Source organism: Neophocaena asiaeorientalis, unplaced genomic scaffold (assembly GCF_003031525.2).
Source record: "Neophocaena asiaeorientalis asiaeorientalis breed wild unplaced genomic scaffold, Neophocaena_asiaeorientalis_V1.1 scaffold241, whole genome shotgun sequence".
NCBI classification, from domain to species: domain Eukaryota; kingdom Metazoa; phylum Chordata; class Mammalia; order Artiodactyla; family Phocoenidae; genus Neophocaena; species Neophocaena asiaeorientalis.
The window spans coordinates 339424-359951 of NW_020172287.1; the positions used below are offsets into that span (position 1 = coordinate 339424).

The 20528-nt window shown below is 40.2% G+C and overlaps 1 protein-coding gene across 3 annotated transcripts in view; it reads left to right on the forward strand.

Moving 5' to 3' along the window:
• Window positions 1-20251, forward strand: part of MAPK9 (mitogen-activated protein kinase 9) — a 60141-nt gene extending 39890 nt beyond the window's left edge. For 2 of the 3 annotated variants that reach the window (XM_024764981.1, XM_024764973.1), the window contains 7 exons: window positions 6510-6675; window positions 8351-8422; window positions 11583-11765; window positions 12777-12901; window positions 13926-13989; window positions 15726-15797; window positions 17148-20251. In XM_024764981.1, the coding sequence (XP_024620749.1) occupies window positions 6510-6675; window positions 8351-8422; window positions 11583-11765; window positions 12777-12901; window positions 13926-13989; window positions 15726-15797; window positions 17148-17290 (825 nt within the window). In that variant the 3' untranslated portion in view covers window positions 17291-20251. Of the gene's footprint in view, window positions 1-6509; window positions 6676-8350; window positions 8423-11582; window positions 11766-12776; window positions 12902-13925; window positions 13990-15725; window positions 15798-17142 lie in introns of all 3 variants that reach the window. The other variant, XM_024764989.1, reaches the window with a different exon arrangement.
• Window positions 20252-20528: the final 277 nt, after the last annotated feature.

The following is a 20528-nucleotide window of genomic DNA, read 5'->3' on the forward strand; positions in this document are numbered from 1 at the left end:
CTTAGCTGTTCCATCACCTTGATTGTCTCCTGGCGCCTCAGCCCTGCTCACATCTGGACTGGCTGCCCCCATACCTGATGCAGAGACCTTATCCTGGACCTCGCTCCAGCGTTTTCCTGGGGATTTCCTTCACCTCTCTCTGGAGTTGGAGCCCACTTCCTGATCCCTATCTCTCCTTTGTTTTGGTGGGACACATCCTCCAATAGCTTCCCCAGAAGTGGTGCATGGGAAGTAAAATTTTTGAGGCCTCAGATAGCTGAAACTCTTTATTCTGCCCTCTCACATGATTAATAATTCGGTTGGATAGAAAATTCTTAGTTACAAATCAGTTCCCCTCTAAGGTATAAATACAGTACCCTGTTGTGTAGTGTTGTATGGCTTTTGAACTTTCTAATGCCATTCTTATTACTGATCCTTTGCAAGTGCCCTGTTTTGGGTTTTGTTTTATCTCTGGAAACATTTTTTAAAGTTTCTTTATTTCTTGTTTTCTGAAATGTTAGGATGATATGCCTTGATATGGAAATTTTTTTCGTTAATTGTGGTGGGCACTTCAGTCTGGAAGAACATGCCATAGAGTTCTGGAAAATTTTTTATTATTTCTTTCAGAATGCCTTCTTTACTGTGTTCTTTATTCTGTCTTTCTCTGAAGTACGAGTTAGTTGGAGCTCTTTTTTATTTTTAAAAGTTCCTTTTTATAGCATTTTGTTCTTTTTTTTATTGGAGTATGGCTAATTTACAGTATTGTGTTAGTTTCAGGTGTACAGCATAGTGATTCAGTATTTTTTCAGATTACATTCCCTATTACCAGATAATGGGTGTAATTCCCTGTGCTATACAGTATTTCCCTGTTGCTTACCTACTTTATATATGGTAGTTTGTATCTATTAATCCCATACCCCTAATTTGTATCTGTTAATCCCATACCCCTCTTCCGTCTCCCTTTTGTTTTTGTTTTTGTTTTTTTTGCGGTACACAGGCCTCTCACTGTTGTGGCCTCTCCCGTTGCGGAGCACAGGCTCCGGACGCGCAGGCTCAGCGGCCATGGCTCACGGGCCTAGCCGGTCTGCGGCATGTGGGATCTTCCTGGACCAGGGCACGAACCCGTGTCCCCTGCATCGGCCGGCGGATTCTCAACCACTGCGCCACCAGGGAAGCCCCCCCTCTCCCTTTTGTTAACCACAAATTTGTTTTCTATATCTGTGAGTCTGTTTCTGTTTTGTATATATATTAATTTGTATCCGTTTTTAGCTTCCAAGTGATATCATATAGTATTTGTCTTTCTCTGACTTATTTCACTAAGTATAATATTCTCTAGGTCCATTTATGTTGCTGCAAATGGCAGTATTTCATTCCTTTTTTTATGGCTGAGTAATTCCATATATACACACACATACCACATCTTATTCAGTCGTCTGTTGATAGGCGCTTAAGTTGCTTCCATGTCTTGGCTGTGGTAAATAGCATTTTGTTCTTCTTGCATGGAGACACTATCATCTCTACAAGGCTAGAATTTCTTTGAAGTTTGTTTTCTGGGTTTTTCCTGTTTGTTTTTAGGCACGCTGTGTGGCATGCGGAATCTTAGTTCCCCGACCAGGGATCGAACCCATGCACCCTGCATTGGGAGTCTTAACCACTGGTCTGCCAGGGAAGTCCCTTTGAAGTTTTCTTATTGCTGCCTGCAGTGTTTTCCTTTCCCCTGAGGTTTTGTTTTGTTTTGTTTTGTTTGTTTGTTTTAGTGCATTTGGTCTCTCGCTGTCACGTGTGAGGTTTTCCTCAAACGTCTGGTGACCTTTTGTCACTGGTCCTATTTAAGACTGAAGGATTAGAAGGCCAAGTGGAAGTGCATGGGTTGGGATTGTTGAATGAGGGGTTTTTCTCTAGAGCAACACATAGCCACAGGTGTCTCTGTTTGCAGGTCTTTTCTCTGGACATCATTTAGTTTCTCTAGAAAAGGCTCCGGTCTCTTGACTGAGGGAGAGCAATCTGGCTGCTGGTATGAAAGGCTTTGTGGGGTGGGGCTGAAGTTCTCATGTGGCAAAATGCAGACCTTCGCTACAGCACCCTGTCTTCAGGCTGGGCCCCTCACCCATGCCCTTCCTGTGCCTCATACCAACAGATCTGTTGGTATTGTGCTTGAGGCCTGAGTCTGGAAACTTGGTTTCAGTTTTTCTAGATAATAGGCCAGTAGGAGTAAAAGGAACCAACACCTCTGTGTGGATCTGGGAGGTCTACCTTTACCTTTCTGTGAACCTTCCCCCACCCCAGATCCCTCGGTGTCCTGCTCCCTGCCCCATCCTGCCTTCCACAGTACTTGTCGTTCAATTCCTAAGCCCTTCCCAGGTGTTGTGGTCCACATTATTTCACTGCGGGCCACTCACTGAGGTTGGAATTTACTCTACTCAGCCAAGTCATTTATTCCTTTCTGCTGCCTTCCCTCCCCATAGAGCATGTGGGGTTTTTCATTGAAGGCATTAGTGTAGCACGATGGCATTAGACATGCAAGAGATGCATGGGGAGAAGGCCTGTGAGGAAGAACAGAGGGAGTGAGTCAGAGGAGGTGGGGAAGCTGACAGGGGTCAGCCCAGTCTGACCCCTTGGAGTAGAGAGGGCACGAAGGAGGGTTGGGAGCTGCCCGTCAGAGGAATCTGGTATCTCATAAGAATGGACCTCCTTCCCCATGCAGTCATTAGCCAAGAGCCACTGTGGGGTGTGTGGCCTTGTCATAAGCAGAGGGGAGGGTCAGGGTACCTCAGTGGGGTGTCTGTCAGTTGCAGTCCCACAGCAGAGAGCCAGGTACGCATTTTCATGGCTACCACCATCCACCCTTGCCCCCCTCAGCTCTGCTTCTCCACACAGGTCAGGAGCAGCCCCCTCAGGTTCCCTGTGGGCCTCCCTTCCTGAGGGGAAGGGACCAACTATAGCCCCTTTCACTACAGTTGACCTCGGAGCCACAACAGGTACTCATTCTCTCCATTCTCCATTATTCATACCCTCAGCCATCACCTTGGCAGGTCTCTGTGCCTTACCTCAGTGTGACCTAGACCTTCATTCCTGAGGGGTCTAAGTCTGGTGGCTCACAATGGGCCACAGGGTCCATGGACCCACCCAACAGTCATCTCCCCAGTCCTCGAGTGTGTGATTGGAACTGATACAGTTGGCAGTTGGTACTCTTAGCAGAGTGACCCCTACGTTGGTTCTCTGGTCTGTGAGGTAAGAGTTATGATGGGGAAGGCCAAGTGGAAACCTGAAACTGCCCCCCTCAAGATAGTACATCAAAAACATTATTGAACTCTGGGAGGTGGGGAAGAATGGAGGAGATTAATGCTGCCATTAAAACCCAAAGAATGCGAGGATGGTGGTCCCTCATAGCTCAGTTTAATTCACTAGTCCAGCCCTTGAAGAAACTAGATGGATGCTAGAGAATGTAGACCATCGAGCCTTAGCTGATCAGTAGTCCTGATTGCAGCTGCTTGTGCTGGACACGGTGTCGTTGCTAGAGCAGATTAATAAGGCCTCAGGTGTGGCATGTAGCCTTTGACTGGGCAGATGCATTCTCCCATACTGATAAGAAAAGACGATCAGAAACCATTCACACTCATGTGAGGTGAACAGCATTATTCTTTCACAGTTTTGCCCTAGGCCTGTGTCATAATATAGCTGGAAGAGATCTGGACCAGTCTCCATTTATTACCTGGCCTCCACAACTCACCCCCCCCCGCCCCCCGACCAGCCAGAGGAGGCATGATGTTGCTCTGAGTCTTTGACTTTCAGTATCCACTTAGAACTTGTGTCTAACACTTCTCCAAATGTCTGCTGTTCCCAGGTACAGTCACCTGAGTGAGGGGTCATAGGTACCTGTGGGGAAATCAAGGCAGTGGACGCTTGTTACAATGTGCAGGGTTCTCCCTCTTAGGACACCTCTTCAGTCAGTGGGTTCTCGACCAAGAACTGACCAGGAATAGCAACGGCCTCAACCTTCCACACCTCTGCTCTTGCCCTTTTTTGGTTGCAGATATTTTGTGCACCCTTATTGGCTGCCCCAGTGATGCCATCCCCGCACTCTGGGTCAAGCCCCTAAATTTAGGTGTCATTTTTATTTTAATGTGTGTTTCTTGTTCGGAGTGGTTTTCAAGATTTGAAGGGGCAGAACTGTCTTTACTCTGCCATCTTCAAACTACAAGTCCAGTTCGTTTGTGGAAAGCTTCTTCTGGTTGTGTGTGGAGACTGGTGGGAGAGCGGCTGTGCATGTGGGGAGCCCTCAGGCACCCTGAGACCTCTTTAAGCACCTTCCCATCGGCAAGCGTTGGGAGGCGGGGCTGCCTCTCCCAGTCCTGCCAGGGCAACAAGCCACACCTTTGACAGCTTGGTTTGCATTTTATTATCACAGTTTTCCAGCAGATGGCAGTAAAGTGCGTTGTTCCAACAAAATCAGTGCAAGAGGACAATCTTCTGACAGGTGGAGGTGGCTGGAACGGGCATGTCTACTAATCACACAGCAGTTCATCAGACTGGCCGGTGGCACTACTCTAATCATCCTTGTTCATGTGGCGCTGTGTTAGTTCAGGGCCAGGTTGGATTTCAGGGGCTGCTGGTGGTAAAGTATAGACATCTCAAAATTTTAAAAACATCAGTCTCCTAAAAAGAAAGCACCTATTGACGTCCCCACCAACAGTGTAAGGAAGGGTCTGTTTCTGCTTCTTCCTCCAGCACTGGATATTGCCATTCTTTTCCTCATTGCCAGAAGAGAGACTAAAAATTGTTCCTTGTCATTTGGGTTTTTAATTTTCATGAAGTTGAGCATTATTTTATGTTAGTAATTTGTATTATGAAATGCCTGTTCTTGCCATACTCTTTGGTTTTAAAAAAGGAATCTAGAAACAGATTGGTTTGTTTTACCTTAGCTGTATTACTGCCTTCTCACAGGAAGGGGTCACTGGTTTGAGCGTGGGGCTGATTCTTCGCTTGCTTTCCTTTGTGCAGAATAGCAGCTGTGGGTGAGTTGGCAGTGCTCCCCACAGCACATCTACACATCGGGACATGCACAGCGGAAGTTCTCTGGGGCCAGCCAGGGACCAGTGCATCTGCATGGGCTTGGTGGGAATTTTAATTATGTTTTTAAGTGATATATATTTATAAGTTATATTTTACTGAATTCCGGATGTTTAGAAAGAGAGTGCTTAGCAGTAATGAAACATAATTTTAGCTGATGTAATTTTTAAGTGTTTTTCTGCTTATCCCAATAACACCTGGCAGCCATCACTCAAGGCACACCTATGCCAGTTGGTGACACATCGATTGGAAAGTTTCAGCCAGGTGCTGGGCCTGCAACGTCACTAAAAGTGATGGTCTTACTGTGTGGTGTGACTTGGCAGTTTGACGTTGTAGCTACACATTGGAAAGCACTTGTGAAAAGAATAGATGTGGATTGTTTAGAAGTCATAGTTTCTAGGGTGAGTTTGTAGGCTGGAGTCCAAGGCAAGAGTCAAATTCCTGTGGCCTGAGGAAGGGTCTGGGATGTGGGGGATCACCATGGAGAAAGTCCCTAGAGTTATGAAGGAAAAAACTGCAGAAGTGATAGGTTGTGTTGAGAGTGTGGTGGAGTATGATGTGTACATTCACTCAGCAAACATTTTCTGAGAGTTTGCTGTGCCAAACTCCGGGCTAAGAGCTGAAAGCACAGAGAGACCCTTGAGGCCTCCTCTTACAGAGCCCGTGCTGGGAGGGGCAGAGGAGGGACTTTGAGGGTAGTATGTGTGGTGGGGAGTGGTAGGTCCCAGGGAAGGGTGGGAAGTTGGGGTTGGTAATCATGGGATTCTTCTTCAAAGGAAAGAAGAAGCCTTTGGAAGATTCCAGGGTCAGAGAATTCTAGCCATGTGCTGTCCAGTATTATAGCCACTAGCCACCTGAGGCTATTCAGTACTCAGAGTGTGGCTATAATTGTAAATAAACACTGGATTTCAAAGACAGTACCAAATAAAAAGAATGTAAAATATCTCATTAATAATTTTTATATGTTGGTTACATTTTAAAATGAATATTCTGGAAATATACTGTATTGGAGTAAAGGAAAATATTACTAAAATTAATTTTACCTTTTCTAGTCACTTTTTTTAAGGTGGCTGTTAGAAAATGTAAATTACACATGTGGGTTGAGTTATATTTGTATTGGACAGCAGGGAAGAGCCAGAGTGTTGGGAACTGAAGGATGGCCAGGCGTGGAGTGAGGGAGGAGAGGGTGTTGTGGAAGTTCTCAGAAGTTTTAAGCAAAGGAGTGTCATGAAGATTTCCACACAGGGGTAAGGGCAACCATATGGCCTCTCTAGGTTGATTTGTATTAGTTTCAATATGAGAGTAGGATTTTCCAAAATGGTTCCAAAATCCCAGGGTTCAATTCTAACTTTCCTCCTTCTCCCAGCACTCTCACATACCTCACAAATCCTTACCAATGTGAGATTGTTTACTTAGCATGCTTTGGTTCCTTTTATTAATTTAAATCATTTCTGCCCTAGGATTTGAAACCTAGCAACATTGTAGTAAAGTCAGACTGTACCCTTAAGATCCTTGACTTTGGCCTGGCTCGCACAGCATGCACCAACTTTATGATGACCCCCTACGTGGTAACGCGGTATTATCGGGCACCTGAAGTCATCCTGGGCATGGGCTACAAAGAGAACGGTGAGTACAGACAGAACTGGAAGAGGCCGAGATGTGTAAAAATAGTGCTGTTCGTCATCACTAGTTTTTTTCTCTTTCCTGTGAACTGTATGAAGTATAATGTGGAGGCTGTGTTATACATAGGTTATCAGAGTTCACAGATGAGAAATAATTAATTTTATATTTCCATTGGCTAAAATTATCCACTTTAAAAATTCACTTTTAAAGTTAATATTTTTGGGCTTCCCTGGTGGCGCAGTGATTGGGAGTCCGCCTGCCGATGCAGGGGACAAGGGTTCGTGCCCCGGTCTGGGAAGATCCCACATGCCGCGGAGCAGGTGGGCCTGTGAGCCATGGCTGCTGAGCCTGCGCGTCCGGAGCCTGTGCTCCGCAATGGGAGAGGCCACAACAGTGAGAGGCCCGCGTACCGCAAAAAAAAAAAAAAAAAAAAAAAAAAAAAATAAAGTTAATATTTTTGAACGTTTATCAAAGTATAACATACTTACAGAAACGTATGCAAATCCCGAGTGTGCAGCTCAATGGGAGCACACCCACATAACGAGCAGCACCCAAGGCCTCCCCAGCCCCGCTCTGGATCTCAATCCCCAAAGGAAGCCATTATCCTGATTTCCAGCAACAGAGATTGATTTTGCTTATTTTTGAACTTGATATAAATGGAATAATACAACATGTGCTTTTTGTGTGTAAAATTGGTATTTTTTTCACAGCAAAACTTATTCAAGCAATATCAGAGCTCTTTGAAGCTTAACTTTTGAAAAATTTGTCAAAAAGAACTAACTCACATTCACGTGTTAAAAAAAAGAATCTGAAAGTTTGCCTAAGTCATCTGAAATGAGTTATGCTTCAAGTTTATTCAGATGTTTTATAACCTATGCTCCCATTCTGAGAGACACAGCTCTGTGGGCATGAGAGAAAATTAGGTCCCCTGTTAGCTTCTCTCACCCCACCCCCAGCAGCAGGGACAATAAATAGCCCTCTGCCTGGTCACCTGAGGCCTGTAATTCAGCTGGGCCCCCACAGAAGATGGTGAACAGCCAGAAGCTGGGGCACCTCTGGCCCTCACCTGGAGCCCAGACAAGCCTGTCCCTGTGAGGCCCTGCTGACTTGACAGTTTAAAAAAGGATCATTGTGGAGGCGTGGTGTTCATATTTTACAAAAGTCCTGCTGACAAGCTGGGTTTGTCTTTGTTTGGGAGGGGGTTTGAGAAAGGACATGTGTTGGAGAGTCTCTGGCTGGTTTTAATCACCTGGTGTTTGGTAGTGGACATCTGGTCTGTCGGGTGCATCATGGCAGAAATGGTCCTCCATAAAGTCCTGTTCCCAGGAAGAGACTGTATCCTTCACAGGGAGAGACCCAGCACTAACCACGAAGGCTGGGGGCAGGGGTGGGCATGTGCCTGGAAACAGCTTTGTGGGGACAGGCACTTCTTGTTTCTGGGACTTTGTTTGTTTCTGAAGCTGTAAAGTATTGGACTCTTTGGCACTAAAAGCCCAGATTGCTGCAAACCGAAGGCCAAAATAGAGGTCAGCAATATTTCATACTGTGTAAAAAAGTTCACCCGTTACTAGCAATTTATTTTCCTTGTTTGTGTGTTTAGTACACTGTTAGAATCCTTTTCCTCACCTTTGTTTTGTTCATGGCACTTCATAATTTTTTCATTTCACTTTATTTTCAGTTGATATCTGGTCAGTGGGTTGCATCATGGGAGAGCTGGTGAAAGGTTGTGTGATATTCCAAGGCACTGATCGTATCCTTCCCGGGGGACCTTCCCGGCCATGTTTTCCATAAATACCAAGGGCAGCAGGAGGTCAAAAGGAAAATGTCGTAATTCTAGACTGTATTCTAAGGGGGTCTTGATTATGTTTGTTAAATTAGTGTCACACACCAAATGGTTCAATTTTATGTTTCTTTTTTGCTTGACTACCTGTAACAATTTTATTGAGGCATAGAATTAAGTTAAACCAATTTATATTAGTTCTTAATTTTATTAAAAATAGCTTATAAGAAATGTATTTACTCTTTGACAAATGTATTCTGATATTTAAATGAAAATTCTGTTTAGTTAATTCAGTTAATTTAGCTATCTAGAAAGTTGTTGTCTAAATTTAATAGGCCAATAATTTGTAATTTGTTTAATATACTATTTCATTAGTTACCAGGATGAATTAAAATATTTTCCTCCAAAGTAAGAACTGAAGCACAGTACATAAAGACCTAAATGAAAAAGATTAAAGTAAAAAGTTTGTGAGAAACAATATTTGCTACATTTTTTTGTTTTGTTACTCTTCTGACATTTTGTAGAAAATTTTAGAAGATCCACTTAGGTTATTTTGTGACACACTGGGGAAATTTAACAGACATTTAAATAAATATAAAATGCAAAAGATTAACTTATACTGTGGTCAGCAAATCATATTAATGACATATAGCATAAAGGAGAGTAGATATATGATAGTTTCAATAGCTTTCTTTTCTCATATTCCTCATATTCTTCCATCTTCAATATTTTTTGCTCTAACATGGTTCTTCACGTATACCCTTTTTCATTTGTGTTCTAACCACCTAAAATTTTCATTAGTCTTTTGATTTTGTTTTTTGTTATGAAAGTGGTCTCTGCTGGCAGATTGATGGTTATCTTTAAAAGAAATTAAGTTATATAGTCATGTTTTATATGTATTTTATTAAAGTAATTTTAGTTTTTTATAATTTTATGAGGTTGGTTTATTTGTAATATAAATTCTTCACAACACAGACCTGGAATGAAAAGATTTTATTCCTATCATTTTATTTACCTTCCTTGACATTTTTCACATCACAGATTTTATGTGAAGTTAAATACAGCATTTTATTTTGTTCTAATAAATTTTCTAGCAATTTTCCATAGCCTTACCTTAGATTCAGTTGTTTCAATATGTAAAAAAGGAGATCTTTAATTTGCAAATAAATTCATTTAAAAAGGGAAAAGTTGATGTATTCTAAAGATTGGTTGATTGATTGATGGCCATGCCACAAGTCTTGTGGGATCTTAGTTCCCCCACCAGGGATTGAACCTGGACCCACAGCAGTGAAAGCGCAGAGTCCTAACCACCAGACTGCCAGGGAATGCCCTAAAGATACATAATTAGAAGTATCTACTTAACATTCAGTTTGTCTCAATTTTTAATTCATTTTGTGACTTTCCTTTCTTTAATTAATTAAAGGTTTTCTTCAGAAAGTACAGAAGTGAAAAGTGTAGGAACTCTTTGGTACACTATTAAGTAATTTAAAATTCTTAATTCACATATTAACATCTTGCAATGTCAGTAATAATAATTTTATGTATAACGTCACCTACTGTCATTCTCAGAACATACACAGAGATTACATCATTTTCCAAAGACAATTTTGCTAACTTTTTCCAACATTAGATAGAAAAAGTTTCCAGAAACCAGATTGCAGTTCTCAGAGATTTGTTTTAGATTCGTAACCTGAGGTGGAAAAGGAACTCCTGTCCCCACATGGCCTAAGAGAAAGAGAAAGCTTTAAGCAGGCACCTCCCAGAGAGCAAGGGACCCTGGAGGCCAGGAAGCAGGTTACTGAGGGAGGCTCACTGACACTGTCAAAAAGGTGAGGACTGAGAATTGACGGATGGTCACCTGCAACTTTGATGGGTGCAGTTTTCATGAAGTGATGGGGGAAAAGTCTGATGAGAGGATGTTTAAGAGAGAATTTGAGAGGCTGGGAGTTAGAGATACAAGTATAGACAACTCTGTTTTGCTGCAAATGGGAATGGTAGCTAAGCTACGATGTTCAAAGGAGAGTGGCTGTTGCTTTAAGATGGGAGGAAAAAAATTGTTTGATTGGTGATGGAATCCTCCAGTGGATGGTGTACCAGCAAGAAGAAAGACATTACAGGAAGCGAGAGGGCCTCCTCCTTTGTTCTTTAAAGAACATGTGTCTGTTCCCTAGGTTCTTTCACAGTGATGTCATTTTATTTTTCTAAGACATATCTCAATTAGTCACTTTTTAAAGATGCTGTTTATTTGATTCCTCTGGCTTGCTTTCTCTTGTATAATTTTTATGGTTTTTATCAATAGAATCCCTTTCCACATTCATCTTGCCAGTTATCTCAAGCCCCAAATGAAAGAGGCAAAGCTGGTATTGTCTGCATTTTACAAATAGGAAGGTGAGACCCAAGGGAGATTGACTGCCTGACACCTAGTGAATGTCTAATACACAATGGAGTCTGAAACCCAGGTCATATACTTTGAAAGGAAATGAAACACACTCCTTTGTATTGCAGTGATGGTCCGGGTCAGTGCCAAGTAAAACAGAATGACCTCTCAAAGCTGTCACTGCTCAATGTAAGCACAGCTACAGTGGGAAAGGACATGGTGAGAGCTCAGAAAGTCCAGAGCCTTGGCTCCTGCCCACCCCCTCATGCACCCCATCCCTCCAGACCTGCCTCGCAGGGGTGGCTCCCAGCTGTAAATTGAGCAATCAGATAGGTCTCTCTACTTTAGGGAGCTTTAGATCTAACATAGTTTTATTATGAGAACTGATTTCAATTTGCCTATATAATTACTACCTAATTTCATGTTTAAGCCTTTCAGTCATAGGTGTTCTTCAGTTACAAGATAACTTTATTTTGATCTAGAATGGGAAGGCATATAGACTTCATCGTGTTGATTTAATAAACTGTGATCAGAGTTTATAAAGATGCAGAGTTTTTTTTAAATAGTCTTAACTTGGAGCCCAAACCTTTTTCGAATATTATTTCAGAATGCTTCTGCTGACCCAGTGAGGTGGCCTGGTTAATTACTTGTTGATAAGTATAAATATAATTTAAGTTTTTCTTTGAATGATGCTACTTTATGTAATATGAATATAAGGCATTTCAGTTGTATTTTCCTCAAGAGACTCCTTAGATATTGATCAGTGGAATAAAGTTATTGAGCAGCTAGGAACACCATCTGCAGATTTCATGAAGAAACTTCAGCCAACTGTGAGGAATTACGTAGAAAACAGACCAAAGTATCCTGGAATCAAATTTGAAGAACTCTTTCCAGATTGGATATTCCCATCAGAATCTGAACGAGACAAAATTAAAAGTAAGATATCATTTTTTCTTATACTGGGTGAAGCTTTCACTTTATGTTTGCATTCTAAAACCTGTGAATATTGAGAGACAAAATAGTTGAAACCCTCAAAGTCATTTACAGGTAGAATGAAGGCATTTCAGAAAGAAAGCTTAAAGACCTAGAAGTTTTGTCCTCAATAAAGTGACGTAACTGAAGGCTGTGGTCAAAATATTTACATCACTCTGAAAGACTCTTATGTTAATTACAGCAAATGGAATTCAAACAGTTCTCAGGTATAAAGAATACTTGAATAAAGATTCTAGCCCAGTTGAACAGTCAGAAATTTTAAAAGGCTCCTTCTCCCCTTCTCCTGTGCCTATCACTAAGTGTTTTAAGGGAAAGAATAGATTTGTTTCTCTCTACATCAAGATAAACTGTGCCTCATTCAGAAAAGCCCCATCTCTTCTTTGCCTATACTAGTGAATTTTAATTGCTAAAACCTAGGTGAGCCTTATATTTAACCAGGTTATCAAAGTTGTTGGATTTTTTTCTAACTACTAATCTCTAGATTTTAAAAAAAGTGTATGTTGCCAACATTGTATACAGGTAGGCAAAGCAGAGGTATCTGTGAAGTGTTCTATACTGTGCAAATATGAAATCATTGTGTGGCTTAGTCTGTTCTAATTTCACTTCAGTGTGGCATCAAGAAAAAACACTTGCCTCTGCTTCATGCCTGCATTCTTGGCAGTGACACCCTTAGCTTAGCTCCTGCACCCTCCCTGGACGTGGCTTCTCAGCCTTGTGCCCTGTCCTTCTCCCTTCCAAATTCAGAAGCTGAAAGCACATTTGAAAGCCTGGTTTGTAGTGGAAGTGGCTGCTTGACTTACTGTTAAAGAAAAAGACTCTAATAATCTTGAAGCTATCAACAGTTTCTCAAAGTTAATATATTTTTGTTCTGTCTCTATCACATTTAGTTCTTTATTGTGTGATTTTCAGGTTAACGGTATTACTTTAGTAATCTAATATTTGTTTTTACCCTAGCAAGTCAAGCCAGAGACTTACTATCAAAAATGTTAGTGATAGATCCCGACAAGCGAATCTCTGTAGATGAAGCTTTGCGTCACCCTTATATCACTGTTTGGTATGACCCTGCTGAAGCAGAAGCGGTAAGCATCTATTTTGAAAAGACTTATGTGTAAAGGCAGGGCATACATTTCCTTGGACCTTCTGTCTGTTAGTCTGGAATGGGTACATAAAGTCCTAGATTTAAAAGGACTCCTGATTACAACGAGGCCATGTAACATGGCTCACAACCCCTTTTGGGACTCTTGTTAGTGGGGCTCTACTCAGAGTACCTCAGGAGTGAACATGCTTATGCTGTGGTGATATAATTATCTTCATTTATGCAGATGCTGATGTGTGATCATAATATCACCTTTTTTAGGCATCCATTTGTGTACCTGGCACTGTGCCTTGGGCTTTGCTTTACATCATCTTGTTTAGGCACCCAGTCAGGCTAAGAAACTTCCTGAAAATCACAAGTTTGTTCATCCTTCCCCAGCGGTACCTGCTAGGGGGTTTCCACTTCTGAGTTTGGTGCTCATGTGCATTTTTCTGTAGCAGCATTGGTATGGATGGTCTTTAGCTGGAAGTGAAATAACCACATAGTGGCATGCTCATTATTATGTCTTGGCCTATGCATTTAACCACCATTTTAAACATTGTTTTATATGAAAAGAATTTGATTTATAAACACATGATTTTAAGCAAATTTTTGAAGCAGTCCATTTATGAATTGGGGGGTGAGTTTGGGAGTTCTAACAGGAAGAAATATAAACCTGAAATGTGTTTTGCAGCTTCTGTATTTCATAGCACAGTACCTTGTCCAGGGTGGATCTCTAAGAAGCAGCCTGTGATTACTAATTTTATAATTACATTTGGGCAGATGTCTTTAGAGTGTGATTATTAAGAGGACTATAATGCTCTATTTTTTTGGTTAACTTTTCCTCAATTATTTTGATTCTGAAACTGATGGAAATCATACTTATAAAGAAATCTTTAATAAGCCAAGTATTTAATGAAACTACATCCATATTATAAATATTTTACAAATATCTTACAAAGTGATTCTTTTTCTTCATGCCTCATTATTTTTTTAACTATTGACTTTAGCTGTAATTTAACTTTTAGCCACCACCTCAAATTTATGATGCCCAGTTGGAAGAAAGAGAACATGCAATTGAAGAATGGAAAGGTAAAGACGGAACTTATTTTGATTGTTACTTATGACATTTCTTGCAATGGGGCAAGATTTTTAAAAAAGTGTATGTTGCCAACATTGTATACAGGTAGGCAAAGCAGAGGTATCTGTGAAGTGTTCTATACTGTGCAAATATGAAATCATTGTGTGGCTTAGTCTGTTCTAATTTCACTTCAGTGTGGCATCAAGAAAAAACACTTGCCTCTGCTTCATGCCTGCACTTTTTGACAATAGCCTTTCTAAGAGAGGGTTGAGAAACCCTGAAGCCCATTTATCCTCTCTCTTCCTATTTCCCAGTAGAAAAAGAACTTGAAGATAACAGAATTAGAGAGGAACGTGTATGAATTGCATATTATTTGCTTCAAAAGAGAAAAATAAAGGCTTTTTCACACAATCTTACATTATGAAATCTTGGTTTGTAAACTAAATTCAGTGATTGTATCACACTTACCTTGACAACATGTTGCAAATTGTTGAGTAACCCCAATTCACAGGTCTCTGTAAAGCAGACGTGGGAGACCCCACTGGGGTCATGTGAACTTCTGCTGTATTTGTAAGCCATGTAGTTATATATGTGTTTTAAAATAAGAGTTTGGGGAAAATTGCAGATCAAAAATATGCATATAGTTATTATTACCACTCTAAGATTAACCAAACAACCCACAGCAAACTAAACCAGTAAAAAAGAGGCTGAACTAAAAATTTTTCATTAAAAAAGCAGAATCAGTAGTAATTGAGAACTATGGTCAGCGCAAGTCAAACATGGTGATGTGTCCTTCCCAAGAGCCCCTCCCCGGGATATAGGGATACTAACAACCTGCATGTGCGCACACCCATAGGCCTCACTAACTGCTTGCAGTGTGCTAATTTTATTTCATGAATAGCAGAATTTTAGGAAGCTGCTTAGTTAATAGGTAATTAGTTTTTCTTACAAATGAAAATTGAGGAAAACTGAGATTGAAGCCAAGAAAAAACTTAGGTAATTAGATTAATTTCTGACCAGTCTGGAGGGGTTATATTTGGAGAACCACAGTAAAGATGGAGGAAAACATGTGCAAAAAGATGTGCGCGTATCCAGTACTTAAACTGTTCTGTTAGAGCCACTTTGCTAGTACTTTCCCTCCCTCTCTCCCCACCTCTCTCCCTCTGTGTGTCTCTCTCATTCTCTCTCCCTCACCCCCACTTTGTAAAACCCTCATCATGGATCCAGAGCTACCATACATTTTTGGCTGTCTTTTTTTTTTTTTTGGCTGTGTTGGGTCTTGATTGCGTGCAGGCTTTCTCTAGTTGCGGCGAGTGGGGGCTACTCTTTGTTGCAGCGCACAGGCGGTGGCTTCTCTTGTGGAGCACGGGCTCTAAACGTCCAAGCTTCTGTAGTTGTGGCTTGCGGGCTCTAGAGCACAGGCTCAGTAGTTCTGGCACATGGGCTTAGCTGCTCTGCAGCATGTGGTATCCCGGACCAGGGATCGAACCCATGTCCCCTGCATTGGCAGGCAGATTGTTAACTATTGCGCCACCAGGGAAGTCCCTGGCTGTCTCAATAGCTGGGTTGAAGAGGTATAATGGATCAAATTATATTTTGGTCTAGGTAAACTATATTACTTAATTGTCTATCACAATTAAAAATAGCACATCACAGTGCCCTTGGAGTGGTTCCAATTGATTTGGAAGCAGTATTTTGAGATGCAAAGAAACTGATGAAGCATTTTAACTTGCATTTCTATTTGAAGAGCTAATTTACAAAGAAGTAATGGATTGGGAAGAAAGAAGCAAGAATGGTGTTGTGAAAGATCAACCTTCAGGTTAGTGATTGCTTTAATAGTTTGACTGCATAATATTTTTCTTTCCCTATTCATTTTTTATAAGTGGCAACAGTGTGTTAAGTGCCAGCTTGACCAGCATTGGATTTGAAAACTCCTTATGTGAAATAGTCTTCTCCTTTTCGGTTTGTCCTGGTGGTGGCAGCTAACATTTTACTGTTGTGCCAGGCAGCGAACCAACTATATCATGAACATTCTTGTTTCATCCTTGTAACAGCTGCTGATAAGGAAATTGAGTTTAAAGCCTTTTCAATGTGCATGACCCTCTTTGTACTGCCCCCAACCAGTTAAAAATGAAAATTAATTTGAATCTAGATAAAATGGAATTGGGTTTTCTTTTGAGAAAATTGTTCATATAATTCTCTCATCTTTCTACGTGTTTTACTTAGTGGTAGAAGTCTGACTAACAATTAGGTAATTGTATGAGTATTAAAGACATAGTATCTATGGTGTCCTGTAGGGTTCTACTTAAACAAAACTCTTTAGTTATATTTATTTTCTCACTCCACTCCCACTGGAAAGTGCATGCACACACACACATGTAAGTACATGTTGGACTGCTTCTTATTCTTGAATTTTATATTCAGCATGACAAATGTGTCAAGTGTCTAGAGATGATATAACTTCAATACGAATTTAGGTGCTCGTTGTTAACTCAGCACAAATTTAAGACTTACCTCTGAGAACCTGGATGTTTTGTTTTTGTTCAAACCAGACTAAAATATAGATAGTAGGAAATAGGATAGTTTCATTTGCCTTAACATGTCAGCTTTGGGGATTTAGAAAGCAAAAATAAAATAAACAAGAGTCCACTAATTTTTTTTCCTTTTTTAATTTGCATGTAATCCTTCTTTTAGAAGGTATTTTTATTGCAAAAGAATTTTTCAAAGGTTGATGCTTTTTTCCTTGGACTAAGTGTTTATGATTATAATTGAAATGTCTGATGACACTTGAATCCTACTTGGGCTTAAGCCTTTTGTGATACTGATAGTTTTAGGATAAATTCAGCAATTTTCTTTTAATATCTTTTTAAAACCAGCAGGTATTTTTAAAGAAGTTAATAACATGATTATACATGAGTACATATATGATGTTTAGCCACTGGGAAGAAAGAGAATATCGCAGGGAAAGACGGAGGAATAATTGGGATTTTGAGCCTAAAGAAAGACTCCAGGAAAAGTTCAAAATGTATAGTCAAGTAACTTCTTGTTTATACCAATAGTATAGGAAACTACAAAAGGACAGAGCTGAGAAATGACCTAAAGTCTCGTTGCCTGGATTTGCAGCAATGTCGTGCCTCAGATTTTATTATATTTGGTTTTCTTAGCACAGATGCAGCAGTAAGTAGCAACGCCACTCCTTCTCAGTCGTCATCTATCAATGACATTTCATCCATGTCTACTGAGCAGACGCTGGCCTCAGACACAGACAGCAGTCTGGATGCCTCAACAGGACCCCTTGAAGGTTGTCGATGATAAGTTAGAAATAGCAAGCTTGTCATCAGTGAAGGAACTCTCGCTTCCATGGGCCTGAAATACTTAGGAGTTGATGGAACCAAATAGAAAAACTCCATGTTCTGCATGTAAGAAACACGATGCCTTGCCCCTACTCAGTCGTACTAGGCTTGCCTTGCTTAGATTATAAAATGAAGCAAATTATGTCTAAAGAAAAAAAGTGCAAACCACACTTTTAGAGATTTTGTTCAAGGTCATTTCAGGTGAGCAATTAGAATAGATGAATTTTTTCTTAAGTTGTACAGTAATAGTAACAGTTTCTCATCCTCAGTAACCGTTGGGACTTATATGCATGTGACCACAAATGCTTGCTCAGACTTGCCCTCTAGCACTTTGGAAATCAGTATTTATAAAGCCAAATAATCTTCAAGGTAGTGCTGCTTCTAGAATTGTCTCTTAATCCTCTTAAGTAATTTGGTGTCTGTCCAGAAAAATAGATTTATGTGTATTAATTGGCCACCATCATATTATCATATCTTACTTTCTTTTAGGGTATGAGTTATTTTCTTTCGTATTTCAGAAGGAATATAATTAAATCTATAAATTTAAAATGTAACTTTTCTTAAATTTGTCATGTTTGGGGCTGAGAATTACCACTGCTAAGACCAGGACACTTTGTTTTCTCTAAATTGTCTTAGTCTGGGTGACTGTACATTCAGCTTTACTGCATGATAAAATTTTAAGTTTTGTTTTGTGCTGCTTAAAACATATATACCTTTAAAATCCTATCTTCCCTATCTCTTTTTTCTTGGTCTTCTGGACTTATTAATTTAAAATGCTACCTAGAACTTCACCTTCTTTATTAGCCACCTAATACCTATGTCAATAATATGATGGCAAATAGATTCTTGAACCCATCACCTGCTGTTAGAGTAGAATTTTATGAAGTGATCACTAAAGATGATTGCAGTCACTTACTAAGTGCTTGCTTTGCTTGAGCCTGGACTGGGTCCTTTCTTACCTTCTGTCACTCAAGGTGAGATACGTGATTTTACAAGGCAGAGTTTCCCTCTTCCAACACAGCATTCTTACTCGACTTTCTTTCTTCTCTGAAAGAAACCACATAAATCCCCCTTTGGTCTGTTTTAGGAAGCAGACTGATTCAGAATGCCTGTTTATGGTTTGTTTTCCACTTTGTGGAGGCATTTCCTTTTCCTAAGGGAAATCCATGAATGTTCTGGAAAAACTTCTGAGGGATATGGAGGAAATATCCTAAAGGGTAGTAATTAACTATTGAACATTTTCTGATTTTAAACTGCTCACCTGAAATTGATACTTTCAGACTGATATGGAAATCATTCAACGTTCAGTAAAATGCTGAGTATTGAAGTGTCATTGCAGAAATGGAGTTACGATGGTCACATACGGCTACCTGTGCTCATAATGCTTTTCCCTTGAGCTTATTCTGTTACAAATTCATATCTTGTGTTTAGTTATTTTGGAAGCTATTGAATCAACATTGTTCACATTCTATAGAATGTGTTCTGAGGAGGAACTTTGATAAGAAAGTTTATTATAAATATTATCTAAAATATATGATTATCTCTACACCAGTTGTATCTTATTGGTCTTATCACTGGAAACTGGAACCCTTGATGAACAAAATTAATATTGAAGTAATAAATAGTTTTATATTGTGAGGTTTAGACACATTCAACTATAAGATGGAAATACTAACTTGAATTGAGGCAGAAACACCTATTACATGGCTTAGGATTATTTTGGTTTTGGAGGCCTGATGGTATTGTGAAGCAAGTTATCACTATACATATATAAACATCTTAAAATGGCCTCCTCTCTAATACACATTCTTTAAAAAGACTTTACTAAATCTATCTTTAAAGAGAAAAACAAAGGTGAGAGTTTTAAAAATACATTATCTGTCCTAGGCTTATGTATATGCAGCACAGGGATGCTGAGGGCGCATCAAGGTTTCGCTGGGTGATTGTGCATTCAGCCAGGCGCCATTTGTAAGTGGAGCTAGGTGCCGCACAGATTGGCTTTCTGCTCACTCATTCCTCTGTGTGTTCACGGATGGAGTCCGTGATGGTGTGGGCGGGTTTCCTGCCAAGACCACCTTCCATCAGAGATCAGTGAGTGCACCTAGGACAGGCCACAGGGCTGCAGACAGCCGAGCTCCATAGAAATACCTCACCCCACTTCAGGGTCCTCCCTCCTGAGCCGAGATGTGCCAGGGCCCTGGTGCAGTGCAGATGGTTTCAAACTGCTCTCCATAGATAAATGCTGATGTTGGATAAAGAACTGAAAAATTTGCTCAATTTTTCATCTTTTCTATTTTATTTTTGTAATTTATATTGTACACAACCCTGAAGTAACTATTTTGGACACATATTTTTATAAACCAGGTAATTTATTATTAGCCTGGAATTTGGACTAGGTTCGTTTTGTTTGTTGACTTAGTTTTTTGTTAAAAAGGAAGTGACTGCCTCCCCTATGTCAGGTCTTGATTTCAAGTACAGGTTCCAGAGAGCAGACAGAGTCTGTCAGAGTAGGAGAGCATTCTCGAAACACATCCTGCTCAGTGTTGATCAGCTGTGGAAACAGGAGATGGAAACAGGGCTCTGTGTTTATCTCTGCACCCTGAAACTCAGAGCCGCAGTGCTGAAAGGAGAAAACCCTTGGCAGGGCCCCTTACTGACACCCAGAGTCCATAGTTGAAACACTGAATGGGATATTGGTTTAATCCAGATTTGATGCTGTGTAAGTCATGGTAATGATGTATGATGAATTTGTCTGGTTGATTTCTAATGTAACTCCTCTGGTGTTTCACACTGGTAGTAAACACAGGTGTGACCTTTCAGATTGCATATCTCAAAAGTAACATTGCCTAATGTTTTATAATAAAATATATTATGTGTGTTTTGATTGGTGAAAATAATACAAATACATTTTAAAAGAGAAGTGTATAGCATGTCCAATTTTTGTGGTGTGTTTTTAAGTGACAGTTGACTGTATTTCTACATCACCATCTCTGATTACAGATTTAACATGAACACAGGTAGATATTGGAGTGTCATCATTTCAATCAATATTAGCAAATGTTTTTAAATTGAAAAGCAAAACATTTCTATTAGATCTCTTACTGAAAATATTCTGCAGATTCCTGAATCTGAGTTTTCAAAAACATGCAGTGCAAAATCGAGTATTCGGAGTAATTGTTTTCTCACAAGGTGTGGCC